The sequence below is a fragment of the Thermobia domestica genome, chromosome 10, assembly GCF_964235325.1.
Source record: "Thermobia domestica chromosome 10, izTheDome1.hap1.1, whole genome shotgun sequence".
NCBI classification, from domain to species: Eukaryota; Metazoa; Arthropoda; class Insecta; order Zygentoma; family Lepismatidae; genus Thermobia; species Thermobia domestica.
In genome coordinates this window covers 230,816,301-230,833,901 of record NC_137463.1, presented here as the reverse complement: position 1 = coordinate 230,833,901, position 17,601 = coordinate 230,816,301, and the positions used below count along the sequence as shown (strand labels likewise).

Genomic DNA, 17,601 nt, shown 5'->3' with positions numbered 1-17,601 from the left:
TCAAAATTAAATTATATCCAAGTCATGAACTTTCTAAAAATTCACCAAAAATATATACAGGGTGTATGAGAAGTCCTGGGTCATAGGTCAACTGTGTTACTAGTACAGATACGAAAAAATGGAAAAAGATGTAAAATGATGGAAATAGGTGATTCTCCATGTCTTGCGTGCCCTCACTTCCGGTCGAGCAGCCTACTGAGTTGAAAACGCTGCTTTTTCATTTAACATTAGGAGCCTTGCCACTGAGGACCACAAATGGCTGGCCCTCTCTTTCCATTTTTCCGTATCTTTACTTATAATGGAGTTAGCCTATGGCACCAGACTTTTGATACACCCGGTATTGTGCTACATAAAAACTAACTTCTCTCACAGAACACTGGTCGCTTTTCAATTATTCGTTATCTTTGTAATGAAACCTGAAAAGACAAATTAGTATCAATTTAAGAATTTTTCATATATTTTCTCTTCTGTTGCATCATTAATCATCATTTCTGTCTTATTAGGAAGATAAATACACCAACTTATTACGAGTATGTGGAAAAACACAATCCTACCTTTAAGAAAGTGATGTGGTTCACAAAGTTTGCTACACACTGAGCTGTATCCGTGTCTGATGGTACCCTGGTAACTGCCTGGGACTCATGCCATTCTGCATTGCCACATTGGGTGCTATAGTATTTGATACCATTCTATGATATTCCACTGCTTCTTTGGCCGGCGCGATCAACTGATCTCTCGCCGATTCAACAGATCAAACCCATGATTATACAAAGTCTCGAACACCAGAGATCTTCCCAGGCTACAGCTGATAAGTTTTGGCAGTAGGTAACAGACGCATGGTTTGTCATATTCAGAAGTTACATCCAAGATCCATGCTGTCTTATTACAGCCGTTCTGGATGCCCACGATACTACCGTTGAGGTGCTGACGACGGTGTCAAAAATCGCTCGAAGTCAGTTCTTTTTGTTACATTTCTAATTTTCACCAGTATATATCCAGAAAAGTAAAAAAAGGGAAAAGGAGAGGAAAACTTAAACTTCTATAATTATGTGTTTATAGAAAATCTTTTATATTTTTACTACCCTCTCCCAACTTTGGCATTAAGTATACATAAATATTGCCCATCAAGCAGTGTATGTACCTTGAGGAAGCAAAGAGTTCATCCATAGGCACCCATATTCCTAATTCCATTATATCAGTTCGAACTATTTCTTCACCTTTCTTATCTTTTCCTTTGTCTTCTGGCTTAGTTGGGCTTACCTAAATTATAGAAGAAAGAGGAACATCATTTGATATAAAATATAAAAATGCACTTCGCATTTTAAACTTTATCAATAACACAAAATACCTAATTATCAAAATTGGACTCTCGTTTTTAAAAGGAAAGGAAACCATTTACAAACAGTGGCACGTGAGGTACGAAATAGGGTGAATATTTACTCGTACTCACAATTCTTTGAGAGAAGTACTTTCAAATTTTCTTAACCAAAAGACAAAATTAAAATGCCCGTTTTGTGAGCAGAATTGTCAGAAAGGAAGGTTAGCCTACTATTGTTATCCACTCAAAACTTCCTTTCAGATCGCCATTTACTAATAACAGTTGTGCTGAACAGAAAGAAAGAATTCTTTTTCATTAATTTCTAGTAAAAATATGTAGATTTTTTTAAAGCAAGAAATGTCTTTCTCTATGCCATGTATTTCTGAAGAAGTTACCTGTAATTATCGACTACACAAAACAATAAAACGTCCACAATTTTTTATATGTGTTATTTAATTTGTTAATTTCAGTATGCCGTGCTCAAGATACTCATACCTCCTGCTCTTCCTCCTGAGATTCCTCTTCCGTATCTGGCAAATGTGACTCTTCATACTGTACTTGCTTCAAAGCACTGTAGACTTTTAAGCATCGAATAGGTCTGTCATCAGGAGCTGCAATATATAGATGCAATACCTGCAATAGAGACTCTACTGTGAAGTTAAAATACCTCATATACCAAATGAAACGCCTCATATAACACCAACATTTGATACAAAAAGCTAAAATCGCATTGAATCAATATTAACCCTTGTGTACTACCAAGAACATTGTTACACAGGAATTACAAGGGGTCTTCTAGAATCCCATCTAAATTATGTTCTTTACGCAGAACCATCATACAGACAACTGAAATTTTTAGTAGGCATCTTTACCATACACTCGATATAAAATGTAAGAAAAGACTGAATTGTAATCTCACTTGTTTAAAAGATATATCGTGATAAACACCTCTGGGGTTCCAAAAGACCCCATAGTAGTACACAAGGATTAATTATAATTTTAACAAATGTTGTAAGTTTCTCTTTGGTTGATTACGTTCTGTCCAAACAAAATACTTCGACCTTTAAAACGAATGGAACCTTCTCTCGTAGAACAGCTCAGGATTTGTGTGATAATAACAAAAGTAATTTATAAAGCGTAGAAAAGCAATGAACCCGACGAAATGACTTAAATGCCAAGTGGCGAAGATTAATGTACCAGGCTGCCCATCCTTTATGATTCAAGATGTACACTCAGCGACAGAAGTTCTTTCAGTTTGATAAAACCTGTTTTGGGAATAACGGTGGAACGAGATCTTCATCACTTGGCAGTTTCACCGAGTTTCAAGGCTAGAATGTACAGAAAATTATATTCTTTTTAATTTACTGAAAACTGTACTCAAATTGTCCTTCCATTCTGAAGTTATTTACGAAACTAATTTCATTAGAACTTTTGTCACTGACTGTACAAACTAAATTTTCTCCTTACGTGCCCCTTAACCTATCGCCTTACTATATCTTTCTGCAGCCTTTGCGTACACAGAATTAGTATTTAATTTTTTCAGACTCAAATGGTTTATATTTCATAGAAAATATATTTCTTTATGAACTGTACCCGAAGTCAAAACAGTCTGTTTCTAAGATCAAGGCGTTCATTATCTGTAACATGCAAATATAAAAATAGGAGTAAGAAACTGCTAAATGGCATAACATCAGAAAAAGAGTGCAGATTGACTTTCTGATAGGCCAGTGGAATTGAAGAACAGCGCAAGGTTTTCTCATTTGCACCATCAGAAGTCAAAAAGGTAAATATCCCTGAATCTCGTCTTTGGTAGTGAGGGACTTTTTATTCTACTTCGATTCCCACTGTAACATTGTATGGCATATTTGTTTGTATTAATACCAATCTCTTCTCAGAATGTCTCAGTTACTAGATTATTTTCAAATACCTAGGGATGTGGATTCTGGTGGAAGCTGTGTCAGTACGTTGGGTTTCGTATGATTAATTACCCGAAAATGGAAACATTTCTAGTTTGTCTCTTTGATTCCAATTATTTATTTCTTATTAAGCAATACATGGATCTGGCGCGACAACGTCATTATGGTCACTTTCATTTCCTGAATCTTTGGATTCAGATACACTTTCACTTTTCCAGATCCGCCACTGTCACTCTTACTGAGCTTCAGAATCTGAAATTTTTTTTACTCCTTTCACTTTCATTTTATGCTGATGATGTAAATTTAATAGGGGATGATAGGAGAACAATAGAAAGAAATGCAGAAATCTTATTAAACGCTTGTAGGGACATGGGTTTAGAAGTAAATGCAGAGAAAACTAAATACATGGAAGTGCGTCGGGGCGGTAATACGGTAATGGATGCGTTAAAATATTAAATAATACTGTTGACAAAGTGGATACTTTCAAATATCTAGGATCAATATTAACAGACGAAAATCATATTCACGAAGAAATTAAATGTCGACTAAAAGCAGGGAATTCGTGTTATTATTCAGCTCAAAATCTCTTGTCATCGCGAATTCTGTCGAGGAATTTAAAGTTTAAAATATATAAAACGATAATCATGCCTGTTGTTCTGTATGGTTGCGAAACATGGTCGCTTAGTCTGAGGTAAGAACATAGACTGAAAGTATTTGAGAACAAGATCCTGAGACGAATATTCGGACCCAAGAAGAACGGGAATTTGGAATGGCGGAAACTTCATAACGAGGAACTACATAATTTATACGGTTTATCAAACATTGTTAGGATCATCAAGTCTAGGAGGCTTAGATGGGCAGGTCATGTAGCTAGGATGGAAGAAAGAAGAAACACTTTCAAAGTCTTGACTGGAAATCCAATCGGAAAACGACCACTAAGAAGACCTAGGTGCAAATGGGAGGACAATATTAAGATAAATCTCGCAGAGATAGGAATACAAAGTAGAAACTGGTTCCAGTTGGTGAAGGATAGAAGTCAGTGGAGAGCTTTTGTGAACGTGGTATTGAATCTCCGGGTTCCATAGGCCATAGAGTTAGTTAGTTAGTTCACTTTCACTTTATTCAAAAATCAATAGAAATAAATAAAAATAAATAATAAAATATGTAGGAGCGTTTCTTTCTCTTTCTAACGATATACCATATTATGCCATCTAGTAGCATAATGAAAAATTGTCAAAGAAAAACACACCTTTAGCCGCGATCACGTAAACTTCAACGAATTTCAATCTTGAATGATATATGGTCGGAGTAAAAAAATTAAGTCATTTAAGTACAGAACGAAACCACGGTTCTTGCTCTTTTCAAGGGTATCTATACGGCAAGTGTTGCCATTTTGTGTGAACTACATAAGTAAGAAACTACAGTTGTTCATTACGGCTGGCAGCTGTGTCCTGTAATGCTGGCGGCTGTATATGTCAGGTCCTTGATGGAGGCATGCGACTCGTAGCCATGGATATATGTTGATGAGCTAAAAAGGAATACTTGATTTCAATTTCAAATTGGTTTGATTTCTAATACTCCGGTATAGGGTCTTGATTAATATGATATTCTTTAATAATTTCCACAACTTCTGTATAAAATATTGATCTTTAACTGCTCTAAATATTTCAACAATTTTTAAAAAAATATTTTTGTTTTCTGTACTTATAACGGGGGAAGAAATCGGCTCAGAATACGGTACCCAGATTAGAGAGTTTGGTTGCCATATTTTGAAACATTAGTCTCTTTAATTGGTTTAAACATTTCAACTATTTTAAAAACTTCGTTTTTTTTCCTCCCATCATTTCTTATACGAGTATAGGAGGATTTATACGAAAGTAGAAAGGTATTTCTTATTATGTCCTTACCTCATTGAATGGAGTACCAAACTGAATCTGAATAGTATTTATTACTTACGTGGTACAATGCCATGCCTAATGGCCCAATCCTTCCAGCGATATTGCTTCCATGGTGGAGTGGCAGGTCGCGGAAGAGGGCGTTCAAGTGGTATATCTCGTGCTTGCACGGCAAGGAGAACATGACTGCAGCAAGGACCAAGATCGGGCAAGAGACTATCCTGGAAATTAATTATTAAATGTTTATTATGGACGAAGAAGAGAAATACAAACGCAATTTTTTTTTGAGATACAAATATCAGGAATGATTTCCTCTACTTTTAAAACAAAATAATAAATCTGTACAGAAGAGAATTTGATAATGTAGGATCAATATTTATCCTACATTATCTGTATAATTTTATATTAGTACCGTACTTTCATAAGGTACTTCAACTTTAACGAACTGACATTTAACTTTAAAATTCCTGTTTTGTTTTTAAATAGATATGAGATGTAAAATGTAATATACACTCAAATTTAAGAACACCCAAGAGTAACTCATAAATCTGGCCCAAAGTTGCTACACTAGAAGATGACAGTCAGGCCCGTATTTGCGCACGAGTCACAGGAGCCAGGCCCCAGGGCGGCATATTTGTTAAGTGAAATTGAAGTTTAGTACGCAGGAAAAAAGGGTGTCCACAAGAGAGAAATTTAAGGCAGAACTATACTGAAAACAATATTGGTACTACAGCGCGACCGAAATTTTTCGTTTCGTCGCTACTGGTACTATATAGTGGGTCAAGGTATAAACCAAACGTTTGGCGCTTTTGTCCAGCAGAAGAAAACTCACGTCGTTGTGCTGAGGCAGTGCTTCAATCAACAGCTTGTCTATTGCTATTATGAAGCAATTTTTCAATGACAGACGAATTGTTAAGAACAAAGCAAGAAAGAAAATATCCCCATGTCGTAAAAAACGCCAACACCTAGTGGCCCACTTGTCGGTAAATGTCGATCGTCGACATCGCGACACGTCGAAGGATTGCCGCTAGTGTGCCACTGGCGGCAGGGTTTCGTCGAGTCCAAATAGATATCTAGAGTCGGGACGTTGAAGCTACCACCGCATAGCAGCGAGGACTTCATTTTGGTCCGCATTCCTTCGATTCGTCGCGGAGAATCGCGAAGGGACCAACACGAACTATCACCAGTCATGTGCATAAGGTTATTATTATATATTATTTTTTCCTAACGAATTGTTTCTAAAATGAACTCCGGGAATCAAGAGTAACCCCTGCCTCTACATCATGAAGTATAAAATCTTGAGATGAGTGCGTATAATTGTATGAATTTATATGGCAACTGTTACCGATCATTAGAAAGTGAATATGGGAGAATAAACGCGCGTCTTTTTGTTATAAAATTGCATGGTGAACGCATTTTATCTTATCCCAAACGATTATCGTCTATTATATACGGCTAAAGAAGCACTCTTATTAGCCAAATTAAAAAGATTTCAACGATTTATGCCTCTACAAGCAAGGGTTCTTTCATCGCCTTCATGGCGAAGTCGGAAGAACACGCGTCTAATGATCATAAGGTTGGTGGTTCGCGCCCACCCCGGGGTACTTTTTTCTTTTTTATAGTGTTTTTCAGACTTTTTTCTTTTTAATAGTGTTTTTCAGACTCTTTTTTTCTTTTTATAGTGTTTTTTAGACTCACTTTAATGCAAACAAATCACACTATAGGCGATTTTGCATATTTTGGAGGAATAATTTCGTGGTTAATTGGCATTTCGTCGCATCTGGTTGGCCACTGGTGATTTAATTTTCAAAATGGAAGTGGGGCTACCGCAGATCATTGCTACGGGGCCGCCAGAGTTTGGAGAGATATCGCTAGTTTCCCATCGGTGGTTCACCGACGATTATGGCATAGGGATTCATTAAACTACTACAAAATAAAATACAGAATATTTAATAAAAATTTTGTGACACTACTCAACGATACCGCACGTGCGAGGATTTTCTTAGGATTCTCCAATTTCCTTTTACTTTCTTCATTCCATTCTTTTGTTCCCGCTTGGCACCGTAATCGTAGAACATTAAACTAAAAAAATAAATAAATTAAATAAAAAATCTTGAAGAAAAAGAGTGAATGAAGTTGTTTAGGACTTGCTGAGGTGACAACTGAAGAGATTTCATTGTTTATTTATTGAGCTCATGTAGTGAGCTCTAAGCGTCGGTGGACCACCGATGGGAAATTAGCGACATCTCGCCAAATATTGACGGCCCCGCAGCGGCGATCCGCGGAGGCCCCACTTTCGTTTTGAAAATTATATCAGCTTCCCACCAGCGGCAGAGACGTAACGTAACGCCAATTAACCACATAATTACTTCCCAAGAATATGATATATCGCCTATATGCGTGACTTATTTACAGTGAGGCGAGTCTAAAAACCACTAAAAAAAAGTACCTCGGGGTGAGCGCGAACCACCAACCTTATGATTACTAGACGCGTGTTCTTCCGACTTCGCCACGGAGACGATAAATCGTTGAGACCTTGGCCAATCAGAGTGCTCCTTTAACAGTGTATTCGACGATAACCGTTTGGGATGAGATAAAATGCGTGTCATGTAATTTTATAACAAACTGACGCGCGTCAATTTACTTTATTTCATAATTCTCCCATATTCACTTTCTAATGATCGGCGACAGTTGTAATCTAAATTCAGACAATTATATGTACTCATCTCAAGATTTTACACTATATGATGTAGAGACAGGGTTGCTTTTGATTCCCGGAGCTCACTTTGGGAACAATTCGTTATGAAAAAATAATATATAATAATACCCTCATGTACGTGACTGGCGATAGTTCGTGTTGGCCCTTCGCGATTCTCCGCGTCGAATCGAAGGAGCGTGGACAAAAATGAAGTCCTCGCTGTTACGCGGGGTAACTTCAAGACCCCGACTTAAGATATCTGTTTGGACTCGACGAAACCCTGCCACCAGTGCCATACTAGCGGCAATCCTTCGACGCGTCACTATATCGACGATCGGCGTTTACTGCCAAGTGGACCACTAGTTGGCGACGTTTACGGCATGGGGAATGAAGTTTCAAAATGTTATTTAAGTTTGCTTTAACCTACTTCGTGTTGTTTAGTTAGAAGTATGGCTTCGAAATAGCATCTAAATCCCTCTCCGATACAAGCTAGCAATGAAAAAGTAACAATTATTATTTGTTTATTAGCTTCTAAATATTCTCAAAATATTGAGTTTGACCATGGGCGCCCACGGAGGGGGGCAAGAGGGGGCAATTGCCCCTCCCTGGATTTTCGAAAGAGGTTAAGTTTTATAGACTCTTCTGATGACAAAAGCTTGCTTTTAAAATCAACATTCAAATAAATCATTAGGAGTAACAAAATTTAGTCGAGCCCATCCCCAAGATTTTAACCTGATCCCCTCCCCTGTGATGTTTTATATTTTTTCAGTTATGATTATATTCAGCCTGATGAATGCAATTACAAAGTATTTTGAATGATACTATCCGTGAGTTGAGTTGAAAACATAATTTCGCTCTTTGTTTTTTCTTTTGCAGACGTAGTTATACCATGCTAAAATAATGACTATACGCTAAAATAATTGTACTATATGCTAAAATAATTTATTAGTTTGACATGAAAGATTATGTGCACACATCTCTTAAGGTGATTGTATGAGATATACAGGAAGTTTCAAAACAACACTGACAACGTTTGAGAGGTGATTCCTGACATCAAGATAAGACAAAAAAATATAGACCAACCTGGGTGCACGAATGCTTCCTTTCGGAGTTATAGGGTGCCAAAAACATGATAAAATAAACTTTAAACGTCCGTAGCTTCAAAACTATGGGACCTACCGTAGTCAGATCAAGACTTCACTTTGGAACTAATATGTACCCTATCCAAATATACGTGCTCCAGAATCCTGCAGTACTTCCGTAACAATTTTTATAAAGGTAGTTGGTGAGTACTTCAAATTGTATGCCCGTAGCCAAACTCTCACTATAAAAATTGTTGCGTGAGTACCTTAGGGTTCTGACACATGGATTTGTGGATAGGGCACATATTAGTTCCTAAGTGAAGTCTTTACCCGACCTCGGTAGGTCCCATAGTTTTGGAGATATGGCCCTTTCAAGTTCATTTTTTTCAAATTTTTGGCAGCCTATAACTCCGAAAGGACGGCAGTGGCTACTGTGTTAGGTGTGTCGCGTGGGACAGTGTCGAAGGTGATGACGGCCTACACAACACACGGGAAAACCACATCGGGGAAGCGGAACAGTGGACGGAAGAAAATCATGAGTGACAGGTCACGCCGGGTATTAAAGCGCATTGTCACGCAGAACCGTCGTGCCACTGCGGAGCAAGTGACGGAGGAACTCAATCAGCACCTCCCCCAAACTGTTTCGACAATCACAGTCCGCCGCGAATTACATGACATGAACTTACGGGGTCGTGTAGCACGGACCAAACCGCTCATCAGGGACCATAACGCTTTCGCACGCCGCAAATGGTGCCGCGACCATGCAACTTAGACCGTTGAGGACTGGAAACGTGTGATATGGTCGGATGAGTCATCCTTCACCCTATTCCCAACCACGGGCCGTGTTTATGTGTGGAGAACGTCCAAAGAAGCTTATGATCTGCAGTGTCTCCACCCAACTGTGAAACATGGCGGCGGCTCGGTGATGCTGTGGGCCACCATATCATGGTTTTCATTGGGTCCTGTGGTCACACTTAGCGGACGAATCACTGCCAACGATTATGTCGCAATTTTAGAAGACCACTTGCATCCTATGGTTCGAATGTTGTTCCCGGACAATGACGCCATCTTCCAGGATGATAATGCACCCATTCACACAGCTGGCGTTGTTGCAGCGTGGTTTGAGGAACATCGGGATGAAGTTCAACACCTCCCCTGGCCCGCCCAATCCCCAGATCTCAACATAATTGAACATCTGTGGTCCGTCTTGGAAACACGACTCCGGCGACGATTTCCACCCCCATCCTCTCTCACAGAACTGGTCGATGCCCTGCACGAGGAATGGTGTAAAATTCCACTTGCTACCATTCACAACCTCTATGCCTCCATCCCACGTCGCATCACGGCTGTTCTGAAGGCGAAAGGTGGCCCGACACCATATTAATATGGTAAGTTGCAATTTCGTTCAGGTGTTTTCATTTTTCTGATCATCATCTGTATATATGTATATATATATATATATATATATATATATATATATATATATATATATATATATATATATATATATATATATATATATATATATATATATAGGGTAAATCAAAATAAGTGTTACAAGCCGATACCTCGCGAACTATACATCAAATAACAAAAATATTAAGAGTCAATATACAATACAGAGGAGCCTAAAAAATGAGTCAAACACGAGGTTCCTCAAGCCCCTTATTTTGGGGGAGGGAGTTGTACGTGAAATTTTAAAATAGGGACATAGGTCGAGTGATACCTCGTTCGAAAGAGCTTGGAAAATTGAACAATTTTTGTAGGAAACAATTTTTGATATGGAGCACCGCTTTTTCAAGATGGCCTCCAAAAATGGTCCTGTATCAGATAAAATTTTCCCTACTTATAAATCAGAAACGGCTGAGTAGAAAACAGTGAAACAAAAAATGAAAAAGGAAAAAGCCATATTCAACGTAGAATGGTATTGTTGCGGTGTCTCCAGGGCCCCCATCATGGGACCCCGGGATCAACTTGAAAATTTCAAATGGGAATATAGGTTGAGTGATACCTTGTTTGATAGATCGTGGAAAGCCAAACAGCTTAGTACAAAATTTGTTTTGATTTCGGGCAAGCCTGTTTCAAAATAACCGCTGAAAATGGTTCCACATTCAGATACAAAGCGCGCAGTGTTCAAATTGAGTGTTATACGCCAAAATCCTGCGAACTATGCATCAAATAAGAAAAGTGTTGAGAGTCAATGTACAATACAGACGGCCTAAAATATGGGTTAAACACGAGGTTTCCTACCCCCATTTTGGAGGGAGAGGTGTACGTGAAATTTTCATATGGCAGCATAGGGCGAGTGATACCTTTTTTGATAGATCATGAAGTGTCAAATAGCTTAGTACAAAATTTTGACCAAAAAAGGATCAGAATCCTTGGGGGAAAATGCTTAATTTGGACACAACGGACTTCATGCTCTTTTCTAAATTCAAATCTGCCCTGAAAGGAGTCATTTTGACAGTATTGGATCCATTTTAGCGAATGTAATGTCAGTGCTGAACAACATTCCAGTGAACGACTTTCTTAAGGTGTTTCAGACCCTCTACGAAGGTACCGCGAGTATGTGGTGCGAGGAAGGATGTATGTAAAAAATTAACGTGGTAATATTTTTTCTGGTGTCGTTAAAATTTTATTCCGGTGTAATCCCGGAACTTATTGAACCCATTGTGTAGTAGATTAAAGTTTCTTTCTTGTTTTTATACCTTATTTTACAACTTTAGAGCTTCAATCCCCAACAGAACACTTCTATTGAAGCCTCTAAAGTCTGAAATTTTAGATCTTAATAATCTCTACATTAGATTAGGTGATATCTTAAAATGCAGATTCTACCTTATCTTCACCGCAATCATCACTGCAACTCTTTCAGGGCTGTTATATCTTTGAGATTCTTCAGTATACCGAGCATATAAAAGGTTGCAGGACTCGGAGTGTTTCTTCATTAAAAGTATCTTTTCCCAGTGATGACAAAACGTCAAGAAGTATCTCATCAGCGTCCATAAATGTATTAAAGAAACTTGTTTTCGTTTTAGCATAAAATGATCCGGTGGTACAGTCTCTGAGAGAAAATTTAATCAAAGCATCAGCTCAGTTGTGTCTTAACGCTTGATATACCATACGAACAGAAGTCTTACGTATTTTCACTCCTGAGACGACAAACCAGGTATCCTGTGGAAGTTGAGGGTAGAAATTCGTCACTAGTACTAGGACATCAGTATCAGGAGAAAATATCTTTAGAGTTTCTGCTCCATTTAAACTTGCGAAGAGTGCATGTAATATGATTTTTGTATCAGCCTCTTCTTTTGTTGTTACTAGAGCTTCAACACATCGGTTGGTAGCAAGAACCTGATTCCGATAGGATACTACAATATTTTCACTATATTTATCCAAGCTGGTTTTCATTAGAGCAATACTGAAAACCTCCGTTAGTCTGTCCTTGTTTTTATCATGAGAAAGAAATCTTTTTCAAAGGATTTTTTTTAAAGTTTATGTTGGATCCTATCTTGTACATAGGAACACAACCTTGTTGTATTCGATCTCTTATTGCATATTTAACCCTTATCCGGGCAAGCTATTTTTGTAACGTAGACTGCAACTGGGGCCTTACCAACTCTATTAGCCTTACCAACTTGATATGTTCATAACTTTAACTTCGACTAAAGATAGAAGAAGTCAGAATTTTATGTCATCGAAATATTTATGGTTATTAAGAAATTCGAAGAAAAATATGAAGCTACTGGGCCTGGGAGGCCCCGATTGCCCGGATAAGGGTTAAGAGAATTACCTACGTATGTGTCAAAGATAATGTGAATCGCATAAAACTCGCCATATTTTGAGAAAAAAATTGCAGAACTAATTTGTCAAAACAGAAATTGTTCTCGTCTCCTTTCCTACTTTCAGTTTGTGGACCCTCTGCGATTCCATCAACAATTGCAACTGAATATATTTCCCTTCATTTTGAGTTGAACTAGCCAGATTTGTAGTTTCTTCAGGGTCCGATTCAAAATTTATGTTTTTAGATACAAGGTCTTGTAAATGGTACATAAGTTTACTTTTAACTTGCATGTAGTACATTGTTCCATCAGCTGCGAACATGGAACTTGGAACTGCAGATAATTCATACTTTCCTATACACTGCTTCAGGTTGATTTCTGGAAGTGATTGACATAAAATTACTAGACTGTTGAAGAGTTTTTTTTTTTTTTTTTTTTTTTTTTTTGTCTTTAAGTTCCACTAAACCAAGTTTTGTTTTCAGTTCTTATGAATATAATAAGAAAACATGGCTGGGTTACTTATTCCAGGACAATTTAAACATATTTCTAAAGTAGGTATGAACATCTACAGAATTAATATTAATATAGATCACATAATATAATAAATTGAAGGAATAGGTGTAATGATAATTTTAAAATATATTAATTGCTTCTTTTGAGTGAAATATTAGATTTTGTATACTATTCTTTTTCCTCACGATTTATATAAGAACGATTTTGAAAATAAAAATTTATTGTTATTTCATGCTCCTTTTATAAATTTAGCTATTTGACATAAATAAATAATATAAAAATGGTTATTTTGTCAAATGAGGTATTTTTGGGGGGGATCCTTTTAAAAACAATTAACCAAAACGGTTACATTTACGTAAAAGGTGCTAATAACATAATATGTAGAACGTACTTAGACTTCTTAAAAAAAAGAAAGAAAAAAAAAGAAAATTAAAATCGAATGATTAGGAGCGAAGTTATATGGGGTTAAGCGAGCGATGACTCATCATTTTCCCCCATCCCCTCCCAGTCGCGGGTCTGACCTGACCACTATCACTTTTCTCATTCCCTACCTTATAAGGAACAAAACGATACCATCCACAATACTGTACCATTAAATTGCACACGGGATGAAAAAAGGGACCACTAGAAAACTGACTAAACCCCCCATATAAGGATGTGCTTTATCCAGGCAAGGAATTGACACCTGTTTTGGAACTTGCTCGACAAACCTTTTCAGGAAATATAGAAGTTGTCCCCAGATTCAAGGTTCAGCTTTGGAAGCATCTCTGGTTAGAAAAGTTAAATAAAATTTTAGAAAAGCAATTAAATGATTGTCATTTGCATTCAAAGTTCAGTTTTACTTACACTAATACAATTATAACTTACCTCTTTCAGTTCGTTAAGATATGCATAAATGTAGACGTGCGGTGATTTATCTGGAGGTTCCATAGTAGCACCTGCTTGTGGTCCTTTCGCTCCTTTCTTTTTGTCGTCTTTTGTTCCTTGACTAGTTGCTTCTCCCTCCTCAGAGAGGGGAGGCCATTTGTGTTTCAGTAAATTAGAAAAGCAAACTGACCATACATCATCAACCGATGCAGTGCTGTGAAAAAAAAATGTCAAGTAAGTCCTGCATTACCGAAAAAAAAGCATATTACATTACACAAATGTAAAATAATATTATACTGTTAACTTCCACGAAGTTAATAGGGAAAAATAATTACTTGTAAAAACTAAAACAGATAACACGAGCGGTAGCACCTGCAGCAATTTGTATCATTGTGCCATGACACTACCACATAACAGAAAAGAAAAATGAATTTTCTTTTATTTGCCACAGCAGCAATTTGTAGTAAGAGACAAGAAGTACTAGTTGTGCACATAAATTTCATCGAATAACTCTCCACAATATTACTGAGGTAATTCGCTATTTTCAACGAACTTTAAAAGTTCGTTACTGAATTCTATGTCTGTGTGTGTGTCTGTTATTTGCAATTTTTTTTTCAATTTTGAGACCTCTATTCGATAGAGCATCAAAAACTATTTCAAAGGATTGATGGAATTTTTCTCGTCACTCTTACTGTTCCCGAGATATTGGCCAAAAAATGTTCGGATTTCGGGAGATTTATGGAGTCATATCTCGGGAACCGTCAGTCATAGAGAGATCATATTTGTGTTGATCAATACCTAAGATGATGGTAAACATTTTGGTACCATATAGTAACCGGTGACCATTGGCCAACTGGCCACTATTCCCTAGATATTGGACAAAAAAACTTCGGATTTCGGGAGATTTAAGGAGCCATATCTCGTGAACCGTAAGTCATAGAGAGATGATATTTTGCGAATTTTTCAATTTTGAGCATGTGTCTTCGTAAAACAACATATCGTAGACCGGTTTGACAGAACTCTTAAACAAAACATGTGGAAAAATTTAGTACTCAAGGATTTTATACATGAATAGATATATTACAAGAATTGTTTAATAAGTATAATAATAAAAATACATAGAACAATTGGTATAAAGCTTGTAGAAGGTAATAAGAAAAAATATTTCTTTTTAAGTTCGTTCTGGCAATGTTCTTGGAGTATGCTCAACTGGTTAGTATTAGAATACATGCACATAGTTGTTTGTAGATATCACGGTAAATAACTTATATATTGTATATTATTTAGTAATAATACTACAGAGCTTATTTACCTTAAGTTCATAGGATAATGTCTGATGAAGGCGGTGTTATTTTGCCGAAACTGTTACACAATCGTTTTAATATATTTGTTGCTTTGGTCAGGTTTGTTTCAATACATGAAATTCAGTGGTACTTCACAGTATATTGTTTTAACATATGAACAGAAAAATGTTCAAGTTTGTGAAATAATATACCTCACAGAATCAGCAAGGTTTCTTTTCTATCTTAGAAAATATACTATATAATGAACATAGTTACTGTTCTACAATTTATTTCAAAGTATGTTAATAATTTATTGTGTAGATACACTCTAGATTTGCGAGAACTAACGTTTTCCCAATAAGTTTTACATTTTTTGATACGTTTTACTTTGTGAAACCATATATGAATATCATATATCGCTAAAATCTTTCTTTTTTTCTATGAAAGATCTGGCAACGCTAATGCAATCCACTTGCACAATTTACTTTGTATAATACTAAACAGTAATCTTACATATGAAATACCCATCAAACAGATAACAAATTATGCTTATAAGGTTCTGGCTTTATAGTTCGAAATTTCAGAGTTTGGTAATATTCGGAAATCATCAGTAATATTTACCGCTCTTCTACGAAACGAACTTGAATATGGCTACGTAATATCGTTTAATATGGTCATATTTTTCCTATCCTTTAAAAAAAAAAAAATCAAATCACAATGAAAAAACCGAGAAAATTTTAATGAAGAAATTAAACAAAATAATCTAGACATGGTAGGAGAGTGTAAGTTATATATTTAAATAAGAAGGTAATGATAAATTGAGAAGTGAACGATATAGAACGTTTTGCTCAATTAATGAAAAGGGCGGTCTTAATGGTATAGGAACAATTTTGGGTAAGCGCTCAAAAGAGAAGGTTATTAAAAGTAGAGCTTATAGATTGCAGACTTATAGACCTAATAGTGATACAAACATACACACCGATCACTTTGCATTCAACTGAAGATAGAAAAAAATATGAGCAAATAGAATAAATAATAAATAGGGAGAAGAGGAGGTGCATATGTAATTGTAGTGGGAGATTTCAATGCAGTTGTGAAAGGACAGAAGATAGTGTCGTAGGTAAATATGGTTTAAACGAAAGGAAAGAAAGGGGAAAAAGACTGGTCAATTTCTGTAAAGAAAATTTAATAATAACTGGGATACAATTAATACAATCAGCACGAAAAGAAGATATACATGGAAATGTTAAAAAGATGACCGAAGATATCAAATAGACTATTTATGATTCAGAACAGGCATCAAAATTGCTAGAAGAACAGGAAGACCCTTTCCAGGGCCGAGATTTTCTCTGATCGTAACCTTGTGCTGGTCATAGTGAATATTCAACTGAAAAGTGTAGCCAGAAGAAAAAAAAGACAACACGAAGTTGAATAATGAAAAGTTGAAAAATGAGAAAGTGAGAAATTTTTACGTACAAAACTTCGAAGAAAAAGTACTCAAATGAGGAGGAAAGGATATGTACAGGTAGTAACAAATGGTGGAAATATATTAAAATTTCGATGCTGCGAACACAAGATTGCTAAGAAAGCATGGTTTACAGACCAGATGTCGCAGAGAATGAGGAACCGGACAGAAGAGCATTTAATGTAGAAGAAGGCAGAACGATGTGTAGGAAAAAATGAAAACGAAATCAAATATTTTAGTTTAACGTCTCATAATTATGCTTTTTAGGCTAAAGGAGACGATTATTAAGGCAAGTGAATCATGATAAAAAATTAGTGAAATCAGAAAGTGAGAGGAATAAAAACTACCCCGAGAAAATCCATGGACACGAAGCTGTCCACCCAAACTAACTGGGACGGAGATAAAACCGGCGATCCCACGCACCAGAGGTAAGGGACTGTATACATATTACGTAACGCTATTTTTAACCAATTTTTATCCCCTCCCACCTCCTTGGCACACTTCATAATGGAAGTAGAACTCCCTTTTTTGTCACGTAAAGCTTTTTGATTTTTGTTTTTTCACCAATTTTGCTTATTTTGGAGGTTATTACGATAAATGCTTGTATTCTGAAGAAACTTGTAGTATTTTTTCGCGAACAAATCAAAGTATTAGAAAATGGTAGTACCGTAATAAAATCTTAATTCTATAAGGTTGTTTAATTAACCAGTCTTAATTCTTCAAAATTACATGTTGTCGTTTTCCCAAGGAGAGCGCACCCACTCTTTTAGGTCACCGATGATTGGCAA

At 36.6% G+C, this 17,601-nt stretch overlaps 1 protein-coding gene across 1 annotated transcript in view; it reads right to left on the bottom strand.

Moving 5' to 3' along the window:
- Positions 1 to 17,601, bottom strand: part of LOC145663056 (androglobin-like) — a 201,498-nt gene that overhangs the window by 140,978 nt on the left and 42,919 nt on the right. The window contains exons 6-9 of the mRNA XM_081729218.1: positions 14,066 to 14,279; positions 5,191 to 5,350; positions 1,814 to 1,929; positions 1,142 to 1,260 (exon numbers count right to left, since the gene is read on the bottom strand). Of these exons, the coding sequence (XP_081585344.1) occupies positions 1,142 to 1,260; positions 1,814 to 1,929; positions 5,191 to 5,350; positions 14,066 to 14,279 (609 nt within the window). The remainder of the gene's footprint in view (positions 1 to 1,141; positions 1,261 to 1,813; positions 1,930 to 5,190; positions 5,351 to 14,065; positions 14,280 to 17,601) is intronic.